At 41.6% G+C, this 22,656-nt stretch overlaps 1 protein-coding gene across 3 annotated transcripts in view; it reads left to right on the top strand.

Moving 5' to 3' along the window:
* SIPA1L2 (signal induced proliferation associated 1 like 2) overlaps nucleotides 1-22,656 on the top strand; it is a 92,045-nt gene that overhangs the window by 9,531 nt on the left and 59,858 nt on the right. For all 3 annotated transcript variants that reach the window (XR_003371044.2, XM_087967932.1, XM_026669445.2), the window contains exon 2: nucleotides 16,861-18,502. Coding sequence is in view for 2 of the 3 variants with exons in the window: in XM_087967932.1 (XP_087824058.1) it covers nucleotides 17,047-18,502 (1,456 nt within the window). In the remaining variant the exon portion in view is untranslated. The remainder of the gene's footprint in view (nucleotides 1-16,860; nucleotides 18,503-22,656) is intronic.

Raw genomic sequence — 22,656 nt, forward strand, 5'->3', positions numbered from 1 at the left:
TCAATTGTGTATGTTTTGTAAAAATATATTAGTTGTATTATACTTATACATTAATTCATACCATTAATAACCATAGTGTGAATGGTATTATTAAGCTTCTATTAAGAATAAAAATGATATAGACATTAATTGTATAGCTGCTTTAAAAAAATTAGTACAGCTTGATAAATCAGGAATCTGTTTACATATTGTTTGTTAGTGGAGCTTCTTGGATTGTAAACAAAATGAGGAATTTGCTTACGTGAATCTTGTGTAGGTGGCAGATACATGTTCTTTTTGTTAAATGGCCCTGAACTGCTTTGGGCTCCAATTCTGGACTAGGTTAGGTTTTCTGTTTTCCGAGTTTGAGTGAATGAAGGGGAAAATAGATCCGTAAGTGTTATAGAATTGTGTGTGGGGGGAGGGTGGATTTAACAGTGGCTTCTCTTACACTCCAGGTTCGTATATCAGACTTTCTTCTTGATTAAGATTCTTAGATCGAGAATTATTAGTCAAGTCACTGGCTTTGAAGAGCATGATAAATAGTGGCATCCATGGAAAGGTGGAAGCAAATGCAATACCTTCCTTCCCCTTTTGTTCATGCATTGATATCTATCCACGTACATTCAAAATCAGGCAATGTTTGCATTGCAGGACTTTAGGACTCTTCCCTGAACATGCCGTTCGTTATAAGGCACATCTATTCCTGGTTTACTTATGGTTGTACCAGTAAATAGGAACAAATGAAGAATACAGTATGCACAAATCATTCAAGGGATCTCCATAAGTTTGTTTAGTTTAATGTGAAAATGTGTTGTACCAATCTTGAAATGTTGCTGCTGATATTAAAATGTATTCCAGCTCTATAATATAAAGTACTATAGGCATTTATGGGATTCCTCCAGTGGTTACAGCTGTCTTTAAAAATAACATTAACTGTTGGGTGTGTACATTTTTTGCATTCATTTGATTTGTTGTGAAGGTGGGAACAGCTGCAAATTGTATGTTTATCATAAGCTGTAGCAGTTGGAGAATGTTATTCTACCTCTTTACATCTAACAAAAGCAGTTTGATGGTTGTTAAAACCAAAGTCATTGACAGTTCCAAGTACACATTGTACAAACTTTTGTCTGCAATCCATATTTATGTAAGAGCTGAAAGAAAAGGCATACACACACAAGGAATAGAAATATATTCTAAACGTTGAATGTTTATAATATAGAATTATGCCTGTGCAAAGTGACACAGATGCAGTTTGTGGGCTGTGGATTTATTTTACAATTTTATAATGTTTGACTCCCAGCACAGACTATTTGTGGTGATTACCATATTCACTTGATCACAATGAATGAAATGTCATAAAATAATTGAAAATATCCTAAAGCAATAAATCATCACATAATTTAGTAAAAAAAAAAAAGATGAAAATCAAAGTGAAAACAACATATGATCAATATAGGTGAGCTGCACTGGTGGCCAGTCTGCTTCTGGATCCAACTGGCAATGCATTGACTATATCAACTTTAAAGTCCTTTATGGAATGGGACTAGGCTACTTTAGGAACTGTCTCACGCCAGTGGGTTTGGACTGCCCCACTTGCTCAAGCAGAAGGGGTATGGTGCAGTCAAGGAATTTCAGCTAGTGGGATCCAGGAGAAAAACTTTCTCTGCCATGGCTCCCGCCCTCTGAAGCATCTTGCTGCTGGAGGTAGGATCCACTAAGAAAGAAGATTCTGCCTCCATATTTCTCAGAGCGCAGGTGTCAAACTCAAATCACATCATGACTTTTTTGCCTTTGTGGTGCTGGGGGTGGGTGTGGTCTGTGCATGATGCATCTGGCCCAAGGGCTGCCAGTTTGACAGGCCTGTCCTGGAGTCACTTTGACAGCATATAAATAGATGTAGAGGTAATTTAGAACAGCATTTTTTTTCCATATAGGCTGTTCCAGTTTGCTGGAATAAATAAAAGTATAAAATAAGTTTTATTTATTTTTTTAAGCTTACCAGAGAAGTCTAAAAGGCCCAAGGTAATAGATTCTCCATGGTCTTCTTTCAAGGAAGGGCATATGCAGAAGAGCAATGCAACTCTTGGCCTAATGTATATGGGAGAAGCTATCCCTTCAATTAGTCAAAGTAGGCAGGCAGGGCCCAATCCAGCAGCACATTTTTATGTAATAACAAGCTTGATTTGACTATAGAAATTCTTTGGAGTCCAGTATGGGTATGTTATGCTCTGGCTGAAAGACAACTGATAATATCTTGACTTGATTTGCTTTGCCAAAGCTCAGAAGTCATATTATTTGAAATAACAGATTGATTTGAACCACTTTGGGTCAGTGCTGCTATTAGCCTCTTCTCTTAGTTCTGGCCAAAATGTTTCTAGGCTGGATATGTGGTTTGAGGATTGCTCCTAGCCCTCACCAAATCTAGCCATAAAGACTTTGATTGAACATGTTTGACCTAGCTGCCTGAGAGTGCTTTATATTAGGTTAGAGAGATTTACTAACCTTATTCTGTTTGGTGGTAAAAACATATTTTCAAGTGCTAAATGAGTCAAGCTATCTAGCTAAGCATCATCTCCATATTTACCTCAGCGTTATCTGTTTTATCTCCAGGTGCCACTGCTCAGGTTAAGTAAGTAGCTACTAGCAAAACAGCCTTTCCATGGTAGCACCTGGTTATTGAATTACCTCTGTAGAGAAAAATACCATGTATTTTACAAGACTTCAACCAAGGTTTTTTTTTTAAATGTTAAGTTTCAAAATGCACAGGTGTCTTTTAGGACTTTGCACTGCAACTGTTTTTCCTTGGTTTTATTAGGTGATACTGTGTCTGAATTTTATATTTTTTTTTGTTTAAATTGTAAATTGTTCTGACAGCTTTGGCCTAAAACTCGCTTATAGCACCTTTAAGAATAGAACTAATTCTCAAGAGTGCAACCACTCTTTTTTTGAGCAGTATAAATGGCTCAGTTAATACATAGATGGGAAAGGGGCCACTTTCTAGAACTGCAATTCTATGTACATTTACTTAGAAATAAACTAGGTTTAATTTAGTAGCTAACTTTATGTCAGAATTTCCTTGTCAGTTAGAAAAACAATACAGATGTGTTCTTGGTTTATGCTTCTCCCTCGAGCCGCTCGGAGCATCCAGAGACTGGGATGTGCTTCTGAGTCCTCTTCTTGCAGGCTGAGCTTTAGATGAGGAAACGCTCCGCCCCTCACGTGGTATCGCGCAGCGTCTCCCCAGTCTTTTGCTCAGCCTCGAAGAGTCAGGCTGTGTTTTCAGAGAGCTCCTTGGCTGATCGTACATTTCTTGCCTATTTCTTGCCTATTCCAACTTCGTCTTCATAAGGTTTGCCTTTCCTTCCTCCTCCTGCGCAAAGGGTCTGGACTTAAGGGAAAATTTTCCCCGTCCTTGGGGCAAAGCTGCGGGCTCGCAGCGCGATAGCGCGACCCCCCACCCTTATCAGATCGCGCTGCCTCCGCGTTGCCTTGTGGCACGCGTTTTCTTTACAGCTGGATTCCCCCCACCTTAAACGCCGATCGGGAGGGTCATCGCCCCTAGGGCCCTAGGCGCTAAGCTGACCAGCAAAGCCCTCCCTTTCTGTCCCGAAGGCGTCCCGACGGTTCAGCTTGCGGCCGCCATTTTGGCTCCGCATCGTGGTCGGGCGCCATTTTGAAATTCTTAGCTGCGGTGAATTGGAGCCCCAGGCCTTGGGTCAAAGCTTAGCTGCCCATTTCTTCCACCTGGCTCGCTCTTTTATTACTTGTTGGCCTCCCGCAGCCCGTTTTGGGCGAAGTTGCACCCCCTCCGGTTTTATTTTTCTTGTCTGGAGGCCTGCTGCCAGAGGCTCTTTCTTCTACCATAGGCCTCAGGTGTTTATTTGACTGATTGGTCTGTACTGAGATATACGAAGTTCTCACTGTTACGGTTACTGTTTTAAAAAAAAAAAAAAGAAATCTATATATATATATATATATATATATATATATATATATATATATACTTAATACAAATACAAAAGGAATATATTAAAATAATAATAATAATAATAATAATAATAATAATAATAATAATAATAATTAATAATAATAATAATAATAATAATAATTTTTGTTTTGTACAATAATATTTTTTCGTAGATATATAAATATATACGGATAACCTGTATATACATTTGGTACAAAAGCATAATAAAGATAAAAAATCAATCAAAAGGAAAAGGAAGAATTACAAATTAGAGTATCTATTTTTCTGTACATACTATATTTCTTAGATACCTTACTGTTATCTCTGTACACAACAAATTCCAAAAGGGGAGAGGGCCAGCTTCACCTTCACCCGGCCTCATCCAGGCCTGATCTGGGCGAGCCAACCGCCTTTGCTAGTGTTTGTATCTAACATGGCAGACGACAATCCCTCTAAACGTCCTTCTTTGAAGGCTAAGGCAAAGTCCCACTACTTGCGCAGGCAGGACAAGGAACCTAAGGGCTCTAGACAGGACAAGGAACCTTCCAAGGCCGCCCAACGTGACGCCTTAAGGCGCCACAAAGCGTTGGAAAAAGAGTTTGACCGGCGTTCAAGGGAGTCCCGCTCGGAGCCGTCAATACCTCCTCCTCCAAACCCTTCTACCTCTGCTCAATCTCTCCCCTCAGACCCCTCTTCCCTACCTAGGCGCAGTTCGCTTCAGGGTCTTCCGACCCCGGACCTCCGACCAGACAGACCCCGAAGCCACCTTTACACCCACAGCCGCTGGTCTGCGCCACGATGAACCCTCTACCTCCGAGGTTCCACCTCACATCAGGGCTTGGATGGAATCAGCCATCCGCCAGGGCATATCAGAGGGACTACAACACATGACCAGATCAGGCTTCTCTCCGCGAGCCTCCGAGCACGACTCGATATCAATCAGATCCCTTCCACAACCGGTCCCCCAGTTGATCAGGTACTCTCTCAGAGGGACAGCCCTCCTCCGATTGGGGCCCAGGTGGAGGAGGAAGGGGACTTTGGGGACTTCAGGGAAGAGGAAGAGGATTCCCGGATGGGATCCTCCCGCTACAGTGAACCCCTCTTAGAGGCTGACATCATGGAGGGGGAGATGTCGGAGGACGAGGACCCTTCCCCCGACCAACCCTCCTTTGGGGGGCTGTTCAAACCGCATATGTTCAAGTCCCTCCTCCTTAAGGCCAAGAATGTCTCTGGCCTTCTTCCCCAGTCCACTGCAGAAACCCCCCCTGTCCCAGAGGGCCCGGAAGACTCCATTTTCACCCAACCAGTGGTGGAAGCTGAGGTCATCCCATCCCCTCCCATCTTCGTAGATCTGGTAGCGAAGCAACTTACCTCCTCAGGGACCCCTCCCACTCCCTCTAGCCAAGACAAGAGATTCTTTAATCTCGATTCGGCTCTGTCTAACCTTCTGAATATCCCGGAGGTTGATGACCCCATTGTGGGTCTAGCCTCCTCCTCTACCCCTAGTGAGGCCCTAGAGGCCTTGAAACCTGAGGACAGGCGGGCGGGCAGGCGCCACGCAGGGCTCACCTATCTGACGCCTGGGCCATTAAATCAGCTACGGTCGCCTCTTTTTCATGAGGTCCTCTATCCGCTGGCTACGTCAGCTCAAGGACCACATCCCTGCTTCCAATCTCAGAGCTCACCAGGATATAGCGAAGTTAGTGGCTGCAGCCGAGTTCTCGGCTGACGCCACTTACCAGTCGGTAAAATTTTCTTCCAGGGCCATCACGTCGCACGTCACGGCTAGACGCATGCTATGGCTCAAACACTGGCAGGCGGACGTAAAGAATAAGGTCAAGCTGGCCACCGCTCCCATTATGGGAGATAAACTGTTTGGCCCAGCTTTGGAACCACTGCTGGTCGAGGGCCGCAGTAAGAGAAAGTATCTGCCCTCCCTTTTTCGAAGATCGGAGGCCAGGGGCTCTCAGCCCTTTCGGAGGAGCTTTCCACGCCCCTTCTACCAACCCCCCTTCCCGCCCAGATACCCCAGACCCCCTTCCTTCCGATCCCAGGACCGCACGGACCCGGGCGACAGATCCAGACGCGGTGGCGGCTACAAGAGACCCTTTCGGGGATCGGGAGGAAGGCCCTACCGCAGAAGGTAGAGCCTCTTCCTCCCCATTGGCGGCCGCCTCAGCCACTTCGCCGCCCAATGGGACATATCCACATCCGATGCATGGGTTAGGGACACAATCAGGTTTGGCCTCGCCCTGGAGTTCAGGTCCGCTCCCCTGATTGTTTCTTCCCATCCCCTCCTCAAGGGATCCCTCCAAACGTGCACTAATGGATGCTGCCATCCATCATCTTCTTGACATCCAGGCCATTCAACCTGTCCCTCCGGATCAGAGAGGAAAGGGGTTTTACTCCCATCTCTTTGTGGTGCCCAAACACTCTGGGGGTTGGAGAGCCATCCTGGACTTGAAACGGCTCAACCGTCACCTTATCCAGCGTAGATTCAAAATGCACACTTTGCAATCAATTCTTTTAGGCACCAGGCGGGAGACTGGTTATCTTCCATAGATCTTTCGGAGGCATACCTCCATATTCCAATCAGGCCTTCCCATTACAAATTCCTCAGGTTCTGTCATAATAGCCTTCATTATCAATACGTGGCCCTTCCCTTTGACTGGCCTCGCCCCCGGACCTTCACCAAGGTCCTGGCGGCCCTGGCGGCTCATCTCAGGAGCGTTCCCGTCCGCCTCCACTGCTACTTGGACGATATCCTTATTCTATCCCCGTCCAAATCCCAGGCAGTCAGGGATACCATGGTCACCCTCTCCACCTTACAGGCACACGGGTTTCTAGTCAATTGGCAAAAGAGCCAACTTACCCTTCCACCCGAATCAACCACTTGGGTGCCATAATTGATTCGGTTTCTCAAAGAGTTTTCCTCTCCCAGGAGAGGTTCCTTAGCATTCAAGCCCTGGTCAAACAGATCAGGCGTTCAAGGAGGGTGGCCTTACTGGACCTCTCTAAATTGTTGGGCAAAATGGTGTCATGCATCTCTATTATTCCCTGGGCCCGTCTACACAGCAGATCCCTCCAGTGGTTCCTGCTCCCGTTCCAACGATCCGGAAGAAGCAACTCGAAGGCCAGAGTCAGGGTCCCTCCAAGGGTCCTCACGTCTCTTCTATGGTGGACCAATCCCGCCATCAACAGAGGCCACCTCTTCGCGGAACCTCAACGACTCACCGTCACTACGGACGCAAGCCTGTCCGGTTGGGGCGCTCATCTCGACTCGCTCTCGGCACAGGGCAGATGGTCGCCGTCCGAGCAGAGGCGCAGCATCAATTGGCTAGAGCTTCACGCTGTCCATCTGGCCCTGCGCAGTTTTCCTCAGATCCGCAAACATCACGTCCTCGTTCTCACGGACAACGTCACGGCCAAGGCCCATATCAACAGGCAAGGCGGCACCCAGTCCATCCAGCTAATGAGGAAGCCGAGCGCCTTTGCCGCTGGGCAGAATCCAACCTCCTATCACTAAAAGCCGAACACATCTCTGGAGTAGACAATACTCAGGCGGACTGGCTGAGCAGGGCCACGGTGGACCAGGCAGAATGGCGTCTCCATCCATCCCTATTCGAGGAAGCGTCCAGAATATTCGGCCTTCCGGTGGTGGATCTCTTCGCCTCCCCGTCCAACACTCAGCTTCCACGGTTCTTCTCCCGGTATCCATCTCACCGGTCGGAGAATCACAACGCTCTGCGCTGCCCATGGCCCCCAGGGCTCCTATATGCCTTCCCTCCGCTCCCGTTAGTTCCCAGAGTAATACAGAAACTTCTTCAGGAGAGGGCAGACCTTCTCCTGGTGGCTCCCTATTGGCCCAGGCGACCGTGGTTTGCGGATCTCCGCAATTTATCGGTAGCGCCCCATGGAGGATCCCCCGGACAGGGTCTCCCTCTCTCAGGGGCCCCTTCTGCATCCGGAGCCTCAATGGCTCCAGTTAGCCGTCTGGAGGTTAAGCGGATCCGTCTGACTAGTGAGAATCTCTCGAGTCAAGTCATCGACACTATTTTGGCCGCCAGGCGACCTTCCACTACACGAATTTATGATGCCACTTGGAAGGGGTTCTGCAAGTGGTGTAGCGGGTCTCAGGTTGATCCCCTCTCTCCCTCTGTGGCTCAGATCCTAGATTTTCTTCAGGAAGGCCTTCGTAAGGGGCTCGCACCTAACACCCTGAGACGACAAGTTTCTGCCCTCTCAACCGTGGTCTCCCGTGATAACTACGGTTCCCTTTCTCATCACCCCGAATTAGATCTTTCCTTAGGGGTGCCACCAACCTGTGCCCTCCCACTGTTCACAGGTTCCCCACATGGGACCTCAACAAGGTCCTCGTTTCTCTCACACGTTCCCGTTCGAACCTTTGAGGGATTCATCCCTTCAGTTTCTCACCTTTAAGGTAGTTTTTCTAGTAGCTATTACTTCTGCTCGTCGAGTTTCGGAAATAGCAGCTTTGTCAGTTAGGAGCGATCTATGTGTGTTTCACGCTGATCGGGTGGTCCTTCGTCCTGACCCCACATTCCTACCCAAAGTTAACTCTCCCTTCCATAGGTCACAGGAACTGGTTCTACCAAATTTTTGCCCTAGGCCCTCCAGGGGCAGGGAGGTCCTCTGGCACACCCTAGATGTTAGAAGGGCCTTGCGTATATATATTAAGCGCACTCAATCCATGCGAAGGTCGGAATCCCTCTTCCTATCCTTTCAACCCAGGTCTCTGGGGCTTAAGGTTTCTCCTTCCACCATCAGTCGCTGGATCAGGGCTACTATTGCAAGGTGTTACCTTTCCCATTCTCTGCCCGCTCCGGGTGGAATAACCGCCCATTCCACCAGAAGTGCAGCCACCTCGGCGGCCTGGGCCACACAAGCCCCCATCGCTGACATTTGTCGGGCAGCCACTGGTCCTCTCCGCCCCGTTTATCAGACATTATAAAATAGATACGTACGCCTCAGCGGAGGCCTCTTTTGGCCGACGGGTCTTACAGAGGGTCATCAGTGATCCGGAGGGGCCTTCGGGCCAGACGGAGTCCCACCCGTAGGACAGCCCAGCTTTGGTATGTCCCAGTCTCTGGATGCTCCGAGCGGCTCGAGGGAGAATGGGCGTTGGTTCTTACCTGATACGCCCCTTCTCGGCGAGCCGCGAGAGCATCCAGCCCCACCCTAATTTCTCCGTCTGGTGGGGACTCTTGCTTCAGCCAAGGAGCCAATAGTAGATTAGAAAGAATTAATAACCTCTCTTCTCGTTATCGCAAAAAACTGGGGAGACGCTGCGCGATACCACGTGAGGGGCGGAGCGTTTCCTCATCTAAAGCTCAGCCTGCAAGAAGAGGACTCAGAAGCACATCCCAGTCTCTGGATGCTCCTCGCGGCTCGCCGAGAAGGGGCGTATCAGGTAAGAACCAACGCCCATTTTAATTGTGACAGCTAACGTCACCCCACCCTTGCCAGCTATACTTAAACTTTGTCATCCCAAATCAGCACTAAAATGCTGCACCGATGAAATCAAGAGACATTTTGTCAATAAATGTCCGTCACATTTCTATGCCCAAGAATCCAGGTAATGTTACTGACCTTCCTTTGAGTGGAAGCCCTCCAGCAACTAAATGGAGCTTCAGATGCCAGGAAACAATAGAGGTGGGAGGTGAATTTTAAATCTAAATTGACTTGGATATTCTGCTTTGTCTTGCTTCCTGTACAGCCTCTTTAAGTTTTAGAATTAGAATAACAGAGTTGGAAGGGACTGTAGAGGTCTTCCAGTCCAACCCCCTGCATAGGCAGGAAACCCAACACCACTTCAGACAAATGATTATCTAATCTCTTCTTAGCTTAACTCCTTTCATTTGTATATGCATGGAAATATAAGCATGGAAAATGAGATCTCTGAGAAATAATCCTTATTAGCTCTATAAATAGGTTTTAACGGTAATGTACACATATCGAACACTAGCTTGTTTCTTAAAACAGCACCATAGACTAGGATCCAATTTGAGATGGTCACCAGGACAAGAGGTTTAGTCTTCCAAACTTTCAGACTTGTGCTGGAGCTCGTCTTCAGGGAACTTTTCTCTTTCTATCTAGAATAGGTGTGTCAAACTGGTGACCTGCGGGCCGGATGCATCATGTGCAGGCCACACACACCCAGGGGTGGGATTCAAATTTTTTAACAACCGGTTCTGTGGGCGTGGCTTAGTTGGTAGGCATGGCTTGGTGGTCATGTGACTGGCTGGGCGTGGCCAACTCAACACATTGAGGCATGCATCTCCTCGCCTGGCCTCTCATGACTGTGGGGATGCTGCAACAGTCGTAAATGTGAAAAATGGTCATAAGTCACTTTTTCAATGCCATTGTAACTTTGAATGGTCATTCCACATAAGCAAAGTACCAGTAAAGGAGGAAAAAAGACTCCAGAGAAGTTTCTGAGATAGGAAGTCTAGTCCTGCCAAGAATGTAATAAGGGTCAACGGAGAGGCAGTTTCTGTAAGCAACACCAGAATGTTTCTTTCCTGCCTTCCTTACAGGATTAGGCCAATAATTTCTTCTAACAACCGGTTCTACAGAATAGGTGCGAACCTGTAGAATCCCACCCCTGCACCCACCCCAGCTCCACAAAGGCAAAAAAGTCACAATATGTCACGTGACGCAATTGAGTTTGACACCCGTGCTCTAGAATGTGTGAATATGAGAGAGGGAAGTTCTCCAAGGATGGGCTCCAGCACAAGTCCAAAAGTTTGGAAGACTAAATCTCTTGTCCCCGTGATTGACTCAAATTTGATCCTATAACATTATCCTGCGACATGTATATTTGCCTTCATCAGGTTTGTTCTTTAAAAAGAAACAAGCCATGTGGCATTTTTCTTCATATTGTCAATTAGCAAATTTTTTTACTAATCAAGATATCAAATATTGAAAATACCTGCTTATTTGTCTATCTCATTCTCTCCCTTTTCCCTGTCTCTCTTAGCATGATAGAAAACAAAGCCCTTTTCTGCAGTTGAATTTCCAGCTTGGAAAAAAAACTGTAGTTAAGAGAATATGAAATTGTATTTGCAGGATGCTTGCTGTATGAACGGAAGGAAAGGTTCCTTTACAAAGATCATCTCATTGTGCTGAATATATTATTGGCTAAATCAGTTTTATCCTAGTTTAGAGAAACTAGCTGAGAAACTAATATATTAGTTTGAAGAGAAAATAGAAAATGTTCAAATATTTTTTTTAATGCATTCATTGATTTTATACAAACACACACACACACACAAACACACACACACTTATTTATTTATTTGCTGGGCCTTTGGCATCTCGATACTTGGAAGTATCGAGATGACTAAAAGTTCCTTTTAATCTGGAAAATTTATTCCTCTATTTACTCCTTAAACTTTCTGATGTATAGCTTGGTACAGCATTCATGTGCATAGTACAGAGTCATGCTGCAAACTTCATCTTCATTTTTTCCTATTAGGCTGAGGATTTATTAATAGATTTACCTGTTTCAAAAGCAGCTTTCTATTTGTTTTTTATTAAAGTGTTTTTTTCAACCAACTAATTGTGTTCTGTTTTATAATGGATATCTTTGCATCCATTATTTTTTAGCTTCAGAAAAAAATGTCACAAAGATTTACTTTTAAATCTGACTTGGCATTTTTTAGATATATCCTCAATTGCCCTCTCCACTCTGCACTTTATTTGTGCTTTCCTGAGCCATCTGGAGTTTCTTTGAAACACAATACTGCAATGTTACTGGGCACCAGCTCTGTTCTGATAGCTTTAATTGTAAACATATTAGAGATGGGAATTATTTAGGTTCCTGAGGACTCATCTTAACCAATCTTTGTTCTATAAAAAGACAATCTCTTCTCATTAAATATTAATTTGAGCACCAGTGGTACAATAAGGCTCATTGTTCTTGCAGAAAAGCTCCCATTTTATTTAGCTGTGTGTGCTACAGCACTTCAAAAGTAGTAGTCAAAATTCCAAATAATTACAGAAAAGGTTCTCAGATTGAAGTAACAGCAGCTTCTTTTTCTTTTCTTTTCTAAAACCCACTATATCAGGGGTGCCAAACTCATGTCGTCACATTGTCGCTACATGACGTATCACAACTTTTTCTCCTTCGCTAAACTGGGGGTGGATGTGGCCAGCATGTAACGCATCTGGCCATTAGTTTGACACCCCTGCACTATATCCTAGCTGCAACCAGAGATCTCTGAATATGGAAAGCATTCTTAAAACTGAAGAGTTAAAGTTGAACATTAGCTGAATGAAATACTTGCTTGTAGAAAATGACACCCTGTTAGCTATTGTGGCTTGAAAAGAAGGGATAGCAATCTTCAGAAATAATACAAGATAAAGTCTAGATTATAGATTCTAGTTTGGATTAGAAAAGTAGGACTATTATTTGGAGAAAATGTGTGCTTTGATTGTGCGCATGCTATAGGTACAAGTCAGGATGACAATGTGCTCTACCTTATTATATGAGTATTATATGAAAGTCTTGATTGACTTCCACTACCCAATATGACTTGAGTCAATGTATAGGGACCTATCAGGTAGTAATTAGGTAAATATAAATGTTACCCTCACACATATGTGCTAGTCATTCCCGACTCTAGGGGGTGGTGCTCATCTCAGTTTCAAAGCTGAGGAGTCAGTGCTGTCCGAAGACGTCTCCATGGTCATGTGGCCGGCATGACTAAGCACCAAAGGCGCATGGAACGTTGTTACCTTCCTACTAAAGGTGGTCCCTATTTTTCTACTTATATTTTTTACGTGCTTTCGAACTGTTGGCAAAAGCTGGGACAAGTAATGTGAGCTCATCCTGTTACGCAGCACTAGGGATTTGAACTGCTGAACTGCCAATATCCAGTAGTAATTACTGTATATGAAATATTGTAACTTGTAACATAAGAGGAGAATATGATAAAAGGCATGAATTAGCAAATGAAATGGAAGAGAAAAATAAGTTGTGTCTGTGAAACTAAGAGAAAGGAAAGGATGCAATAGGTCTGAATAAGATCTTGTGAAATGGAGCTGATATGCAGAGAGATGAAGATATAGGCTTCATTATGAACGAAAGAGTTGGCTTATGTTAGAAGATGTGGATTGGCCTAACCCAGGTTGCTGCAAGAACTAGATTAGCAACACTAGAAACAGAGGTACAGAAATCAGCATGGTCCATTGCACAGACATGCATAGACATGTAGTAGGAAACTTTCAGATGTAACGCAGAAGAGATGTAGAAAGCAAACTTTGATTATCCTACATAGCTTGTCTCTTATACTCGGCATATGTCAGATTTCTTCTTGAACAATTCTTTAAATTATTTCAGTAAAATAGTTTATCAAGGCTTGTAAGGATTCTATACTTCCACTTTTTCACAGAGAGAAATCTTATAGCTCTCTAGATATAGGTTAAAGTATAAGTTTATAACATTGGGCTGAAGCTAGCAAAAACCCAGGTATAGAATCTAAGGCCAGACAAAGCCATTATGCAAATACTGTGCAGATATTCCTCAACATTCAAAATTAAGAAATGGGTGGCAAAAAGTCAGGTAAGGAAAAAGAACTCACAAATAAATAGGGTTGGATTCATAGCCATTAGTAGCTGATTTTCATTCTAACAGAAATGTTGCATCTGCAATGTATATTTTGAAACTTGACTCTTTTGCTCATGAGAATATATTTCTATTCCTAGAAAGAGCTTTATTGCTATGCCCAGTTGGTAATGGTTCCATGTTATGCTCTAGTGAGTGGTGATAATGGAAAAAACAGATATGTGTTTTGGGAACCTTCTGAATAAATGTGAAGGAGAAAAATATTCAGCTAAGGGTATAAGTGAATGGCTGGGAATGCAATGAAAAAACAAAGAAATGACTGGGCCATATGAAAGGTCTAGACAGAAAATTTCTGTAGGTTTTGAATAAGTCTAATATGTAAATACATATAGTGAAATAATGAATATAAATCTAGATGCATGATTGATTTATGAATGAACAATTGATGACATGGGCGAGGGATATAAGAGTGATGAGTGTTTAATGTAGGACGGACTATTTTATACTAGTGTCAAGAGAGGATTTTGGAGAAAAAGAACTCTGCCAGCCAAAAACAGGCTGCATGGAGGGAGGTCTCACGAGGCAGGAGGCCATGGAGGCTGAAAACAGGCCACACAGGGGCCTCGTGAGTCCTCCATGCGGCCCAGTTTGGTCGGCAGAGGCAAACTTTGATGTTTCCAGGCCAGCCCCATGGGCCAGATTTAAGCACCCCCACAGCCTGAATCTGGCCCGTGGGCCTTGAGTTTGATACCCCGTTCTAGCAGAATAACTGGAAAATGGATTTACAAAAAATGTAAAAGCTGTTTGAAAAGAAATAAAAATAAATAATGTACAGAATTGTGAAGACTTGTATTAATGGGAAGTATGCTGAGTATATTGCATCTCAGTATGTCTTCCCACTATCTAGGAGTAGCCATAACTCCAGGATGTTTCAGATCTGGCAACTCAGAGGCAATACCATCCCATCAAGAGACAACACTGAAAATGCCAGATAATCCTAATGAACAAATGTCTTGTTTCTATTCAGTTTCAGCCTATTTTATCCTATCCAGACCTGACAACTTCCAAAGCCTACTGGGCTTTTTCAGATTTTCAGATTTTTTCCCCAGTATAGGTCACAGTAACCATGTACAGTTGGTGTCACCAGTGTATTAATAGTGCCATACCCCAAACTAAGGGAAGGCCTTTCCTTCCAATTTGACAAAAAGTAGAGAGAAAGGTCCAAAGCATGACGTCCACAAAAGAGCAGCTGCTTAGCTGATCTCTCTTCCTCCTGTGCCTGAAATTGCTCACTAGAGGAGTAGCAGAACCATCCAGTGAGCAGTGTTTCCATTCTCCGGTCTAAACTTTCCAAGAAATCAGAATGGTCAAATGTATTAAAAATTGTTGAGAGATCTGAGAGAACGAGAAGTGGCCACTCTCTCCATCCAGGTCTCAATACGGATCTTCCACAAGAGTGATCAGAGTCATTTCCAAGTTTGAATACAGTCTGAAAGAGTTTAGTTTATCCACTTTATGTATGGATGCTGAACACTAATCACAGTCTTAGTAAATTTCTTCAAGAAGATAAGACTAAAGACAGAGTAATAGCTGGCAAAAGCAGATGGATCAAAGATAGCCCTGTGAAGAGGGAGCTCTCATAGTCTCTTTCAAAATTGCTGTCACTCTACCTCCTAAAGAAAGGTGGTTACCAGCTCCCAGGTCCAATCTGCCATGTTCTCTGTCATGCTGCTCTAGAGTCCAGCCTTGGGTATGACTCCGCTCTCTTATGACGTGAGCTGAGTCTGTCACTATAAAAAGTTCGCCTCTCTATCAGATCTCTTAATGAGCAGGGAAAGGGATGGATCAAGTCCACAAGTGTCAGGGAACAGTTGGGACAGCTCTCTGTCTACTTCCACAGAGCCCATGGACTACTAAAAGAGCATGTGCTGTGAGAGGAAGAAGAGTTCAAATGATTGTCTTGTTTATGATCTGATTAAATCATGGTCTATCAGGCTCTGACGACTAAACCAGATCAAAACACTCATTGGATTCTATCATTTCTTCAAAATAAATTAATACGTCTGACACTGCTCATTCATGGTTCAAAGAGGTGTCAGAGTTCCAGATCAGTTTTGTATATTTAATATGCTGTTAGCAGTTCCTATTGTGAGTATGAGTATCAGTAAAAACTCTGTCTGCTTTAACTGAATATTAGTTGAGCTTTATTTTGACCCATGGATTTTATATTCGTTAAAAGAAAATATGGATCATTTCTTAACAATTTGTGTTTGCAAATGTCAGAATTATTATATGTATTATGCTTGGGGGAAGCTTCAGTTTTGACAGTCTGTTACTTGGTAATTTAATGAAATCTATCAATGGAATAACTTTTTGCATAAAATTAGCAACTCTATTCCAATTCTCAGATCAGATCCCTCTGATGATTTATATAGTTTCCAGAAAATATTTTAATCAAAATTGATTCATAGCTGATTCTTCAATTCAGATGTTCAAATCAAATCAAATTAAATTAAATCTCACATCAGAATTAAAGATTATAATCAGATTTGGCTGGTTTGGACATTTCTACTTTGTACTTTCTACTATGTATATGTCTCCCCTTAAGTTATGTAACATAACATCTTTAAAAATGCAAATAAATCTACTATCATTAATACATAATTTGATCCAAGTTGGAAATGTAATGTTGTCTGGTCTGAGATATTTTTAGAAAGGTAAGCATGTAAGTAATCTGTATTCAAGTTTCAGTAAGGGGTCTTTTAAAAGATAGAGATTCTTGTGATAAGAAAACCAATAATTTAACATTGCAGTGAAGATTGGTAAGAACAGACTGCCAACATTCATTCCCTGGGGGTTCTGTGGTAGAATTATTTTACTTTCCTTCTTCTAACTTTAATTCTAGGTAATTTGCAATCAAGATAAAGTATAATAATTATATAGTATATTGTAAACAATGTGAATATAACTGTAAATATTAAATATTCATTTTAAGTTATTAAATATTAAATCTAATATTGAAGCCTCTAGAATCAATCTCTGTAGGTCCTCTTATAGAGAAACCCTATGTTTACAATTTTACAATAGTTATACCATAGGAGAGGAGCCTCTACAGAGAGCAGGGAATAGTTGGATATTCAAAATTACCTCACTAGTTTTATGAAACTGCCTATTTACACCTAGCAATAATAGAACATGCTGAATTTAATTTAATTATTTACAGTTATTTACAATTTAGGTGATGGTATATTTGTAAATATATATTTTCACATTCATTTCAAAATATATGTTAATTTATTTTCTTTCTTTTTTAATGTGGCAGGTACATGGAGTGAATCAACTCCAGATTCATTCTTGATCAAAATATATGAAGAATGAGAAATGAATTATATAAGAATATCGTCTGAAACAGCAACAGAATCAAATTTTAGATATATTCTTTTATTTATAATGGAAATGTTACAGCAACACCACCAGTCTTGAAGATAACATTCCATTTTCTTTGGATATGAGTGATAAAAATTCTTTACAAGAAGAAAAGCACAGGCCTAGCAGAGGTTCCTCAAGATACAGGGAATCTGTAAGAATTATGCAATCAGATGATTACTTTGCCAGAAAATTTAAGGCTCAGAATGGTAATATGGGTCCTCCTATATCTCTAAATACCAGCAACAAAAGTGAAAATAGTAACTCAGCCAATGGTACTCCTGCTGTGCCTAAAATGGGAGTCCGAGCCAGGGTATCTGAATGGCCACCTAAGAAAGAGTGTGTCAAGGAACTACCCAATGCTACCTGGGAAGACAGACCTCAAAGTGAGAGTGGTGGATTAGTAAATGGGGATCAGAATGAAAGAGAGCAAAAGGAACAGCTTGATTTGGAATTTGCAGGAGCCAAGTATGGACTAGGAGACATTTTTATCCATTCTCCACATAAGGGACTTCACCCTATACGGCAAAGAAGTAATAGTGATGTTACAATCAGTGACATTGACACTGAGGATGTTCTGGACCAGAGTGCTGTGAACCCAAATACAGGAGCAGCTCTTCATCGGGAATATGGAAGTACTTCATCAATTGATAGACAAGGCTTATGTGGAGATAACTTTTTTGCAATGCTTCGTGGCTATACAGTAGAGAATGTTGAGCATAAAATACATGCACCGTTTGGACTTCCTGAATTTTTCCACTGCGACCCCACAATTTCTCCAAGTCTCCACGCGGCAACCCAGATTTCAAGAGGGGAATTTGTCAGAATTTCTGGACTGGACTATATGGATAGTACCTTGCTTATAGGTAGAGATCAGGAAAAATCTTTCAAATGGAGATTAAAATCAGAGTCGGTAGAAACATCTCTTTTTAAAAAACTGAGAACTGCTAAAAGTGAACACGAAGCACTAAAATTCGCAGCTGAATTAGAGGATAGTAGACTTGAGAAGAACGTTCATCCTTGGAATTGTCAGAAGTGCTTTGCACACTATGATGTTCAGAGTATCCTGTTTAACATAAATGAAGCAATGGCTACTAAAATTAATGTGGGCAAAAGGAAGAATATAACCACCGGGGCCTCAGCTGCATCACAGACTTCATTGGCAGCAAGCCAGATTGGGAGCTGTGAATCTCCTTTGGGAAGTAAAGAGGATCTAAATTCAAAGGAAAATTTGGATGCTGACGAAGGTGATGGGAAGAGCAGTGATTTAGTACTGAATTGTCCTTATTTCAGGAATGAAACTGGTGGGGAAGGAGATAGGAGGATCGCACTCTCGAGAGCAAATTCAGCATCTTTTTCTTCAGGAGATAATTGCTCTTTTGAATCTTCCCTAAGTTCACATTGCACCAATGCAGGTGTTTCTGTCTTAGAAGTACCAAGGGAAAATCAACCAATTCACAGGGAGAAAGTAAAGCGTTATGTCATAGAACACATTGATCTTGGTGCCTATTATTACAGGAAGTTCTTCTATGGAAAAGGTGAGTGATTTTCTTTAGCATCTTTCACTTTCAAGGTGTAAGGGCTTGGTTTTATGTTCTTTGTAAACAAGGTACTGAAAATCCATATTCCTTCATTGGAGTTGTAGATTTTTGACTATTTTTGTCTTTCATGTTTTACAGAAAAGCATAATTAGAATTAGCTTTAAAAACTAAATATGACATCAGCAGTGTTCTTTAGACTATAAGCCATACTGTTTCAAAGAAGATTGATATATCTTGATTTTCTTTGTGAAATTCAGGAATTTTAAAAAAATTCTGTGATACCTCCATTTAGTCTTTTTAGGGCTAAACATACTTAGTTCCTTCTTAATTGTGGTGCCCAAACCCTCGGCAAAATAACTGAAGTAGCCTAACCAATTTAGAAAAAATATATCTAAATTATTGGGTCTTTTTATGGCAATTTTATGCTGTTGTATAATATTTAATTTCTGATCAGTTAAAAATCCCAGAACCTCTTCATATATATTCTTGTCAAATTAATTAGTTCTGTGGATGAGTATTGTTGGAACATAGTTTTCAAACCAGTTCTGAAACCATCTAATGGCAGGACTGTTTTAATTAATTTGCTAATCTAATGGCTACAATCTTTGCAACATGCAAGGCTTGGGTAATGGGTTGTGTGATGGCCTTGCAAGTTCTTTTGTTGTGGTATCCTGGGTCCTGCGTTGTAATCTCCTGGGTTGTTTGTGTTTTGATCTCTTTTCCATTAGCCTCCTGTGTTGTAACGGCTTGGTAATGGATTGTGTGTTTTATTGCTGTGGTATCCTTGGTCTTGTGCTGTGATTTCCTGAGTCGTTTGCTGTGTAGCAACTTCTTGAGTTCTTGTGGTATAATTTCCTGAGTTTTCTGATGTGATATCCTGACCCGACCCCAAAACCAAACAAGCTGACACATGCCAAGAACACAGACCCAGACCCCAAACTCGAAGCCAGACCAAAACCCAGAATGCTACATCACAGCCACCTGCTCAGGATATCACATCAGATAACTCAGGAAATTACACCATAAGAACTCAAGAAGTTGCACACAGCAAACGACCCAGGAAATCACAGCACAAGACCAAGGATACCACAGCAATAAAACTCACAAGGTCATCACACAACCCATTACCCAAGCCGTTAAAACACGGGAGGCTAATGGAAAAAAGATCACTACAAAACAAATGACCCAGGAGATTACAGCACAAGATCCAGGATATCTCCACAACAAAACTCACAAGGCCATCACACAGCCCATCAACTCCATCAACCAATCAAGAGGCAGCAGCGCAGCCAACCAGCCCGCACACCAGCCCCCCAGTATTTATAGAGAGACGGCAGCTCTGATCACACACTGCTTGCACTGGCACGAAGCCGAAAGCACCAGCCTGAGGATGGCGAGTGGACCTCGCTGAAACATTGCCAAGGTACTCTTAATCTTACATGGGAAAAGACCCGAACACACCTAGACCTACACATACATATATATGTGTGTTTTCTTAAGTTTTCGCGGGTACTTACATGTATGGTATTCAGCTTTGTTCAGGTATTTTCCCACGTCATTATAGTTGTGCTTTTAAAGTTGTAGCAATGTTTCGGCAGAATCTCTTCTGCCATCATCAGGCTTCTGTATTGTATACATACATACATACATACATACATACATACATACATACATACATACATACATACATACATACATACATAGTCTACTGCATTTCCACAGTCCACTAGCATTAAGTTTACCAGTTTAAAAAAATGAGATAAGGGTAATTGGTTGGTTCTTGATCCATTGTGGTGATTTTCAGCAGTTACTGCATTGTTTCCAAATAATTTAACAATTTTGTCTAGAATTTTCCAGATTTTTTAGTATTAGATTGTAGTCTTCAGATTCTTCCTTCTCCCTTGATTAAAGACAGAGGTTGCCCTTTGACTTCCTTCATGCATCTAGTATTTCAGCTATTCTCGATGAAGCAAAATGCCTGGTTGAAGTAAAGTGGCCTGTCTTGATGGTTTTATTAATGGCACTGAAATAGAATGCTTTCCATTTGCTGCCTTGAATTGAATTGCTTCTATGATTAGGCTTGAAGTAACTCTGTGAAATGAAGTAGTGCCACTTTGCAAAAACCAATTTATCATGTTTTGATCATCCTCAAGCTGCACTGGTACTCCTTCAACCTGCTTTCTCGATTACTAGCAGAAGATGAAGCCAAATAGTTTTGCTTTTTCCTTGTTACCTGGTAGTAGTTTACAATTTCGCTGAGCACCTGTTATATTAATCTTTTTCTTTTTTATTTGAACATATTTAAATTGGTCCATCAGCTTTCTGAGCTTTAGCTTTCCAATCTTAATTTTCCTATCCATCCATCCATCCAATTTCTTTACTATTCATCTCACCTAAGTGACTATTAACCTGTTACTCCTTCCACCATAGTATGTGTCCTGTTGTTTTATAATTCTCAGACCATTGCAAGCTTTTTGAACAGTGACATCAATTTCTTCTTTTTCTTGACATTCTACTTGTTTGGGGCTACAGATACTTTTAGTATCTGTTTTTAATTTATATTACATACCAAGAGATATATTAAAAAAACATGCAGCCTACTTTTCAAGTTTAATAATTTCCTAAAATATTTTTGCCTTATGGTTCTATGTTGAATATAACTCAAAACATGATGAAATCAATGTAAGTTTGCCCTCAGAAAGAAAGAAACGTTTCTGACTGTAGAAGTGGTAGATTCTTAAACTAATTTTTGAAAAATAGTTTTGTGTTCCAAACATGTCAAGATTCTTAATACTTTTCTAACCAAAATTAAATAAATCAGGCATGTTGGTTCTCAATATTGCAATTGTGCTCCAGTTGAATACTTTTTAGTATTGAAAGTTAGACATTTATTTACATGGAGAAAATAGGCGCTCTGATTATGACAGTGTACCATATGGGTAAAACTTGACATTTTTGTAGAAAATGAATATTCTAACTTCCAAGAGGAATTTCATGGCAAGCAATTGCCATCTTCAATAGAAAACTCTTGAAATTTCTTCCCGGAATAGAGAATATAGACAAATTATTATGAATGGGGATCAATGAGAATATTTTTTTAAGGGTGAGAGAACATGCTTGGATTTGAGAGAATGATAGAGTTGAGAGAAAATGAATCTGTTTCTTTCTTGCATATCTATGTTAATGGGTTGAATGAGTAACTGAGGGAGAGAGGGAGAGTTCCTGGAGAGAACAATTATGTTTTAGTGCACTCATATCAAACTTTGTATCAATGGGCTCCCATTTTATATAGTCTTGGAATTTGGAAGTCAAGGCCCTGTTGAATCATAACACGAAATGGATTTTTATAAGTTGGCATAATTTTCATTAGCCTTATATAATGAGAAGAATTATTCCTAGAATAAATTGCATAACAGTTAAGTTTGCCAAGCTTCCAAAAGAAGTGCTGTATTTATTTATGTCAGTCATTAAACAGAGTTTTATGGTTACCCATCTTAATATAAATCAACTGATGTAATTTAATGTGATGAATAAAAGGACAAAAACAATAAACAAAGAAAAATCAATAAAAAAATAATTGAATCCCTCTTAAACATTTTTCTAGCAGAATAAGATTGGTACATATAATGCTGGCTTTTCTAATACCCTGTCCATGTTGGCTTGTGGTAATGGTGGAGGAAACATATTTTCAAGTCCTTTGAAAGTTTGTTTGACGTCAGGGTCCCAAAACCATAAAAATAGGCCAAAATGTTGATTCTTCCAAGTAAATTTCTTTCTTGTTCCACACCTATAGACATAATCTTGCCAAACTTAAATATTCTACACCAAGCATATAATCTGAAAACCATTATGGAGGGTTGTCATCACCCTTTTTGTCTCACACAAACTATCCGAATTGAGCCACTTCTTTCTCTGGAATGCAGCTTCTCCCTCTTGGGAATCCAAACTACTACATTCCATCACACATACCTAACATCACCAAATTTAGTGAGAATTTGGTGAGAAACTACAAATTCTATTACAAAACTAACAATCTTCTGATCCTAAACATACAGTGCTATGAACATGTTGACTTTCAGATTTTTTGAGCTGTAGCTCCTATCTTGCTCAGGCATTTAGCCATTGGCTAAATCGCATTAGGAATTTACACT

The sequence above is a fragment of the Notechis scutatus genome, chromosome 1, assembly GCF_049901735.1.
Source record: "Notechis scutatus isolate UNSWTSFEM ecotype Mainland chromosome 1, rNotScu1.2, whole genome shotgun sequence".
NCBI lineage: Eukaryota > Metazoa > Chordata > Lepidosauria > Squamata > Elapidae > Notechis > Notechis scutatus.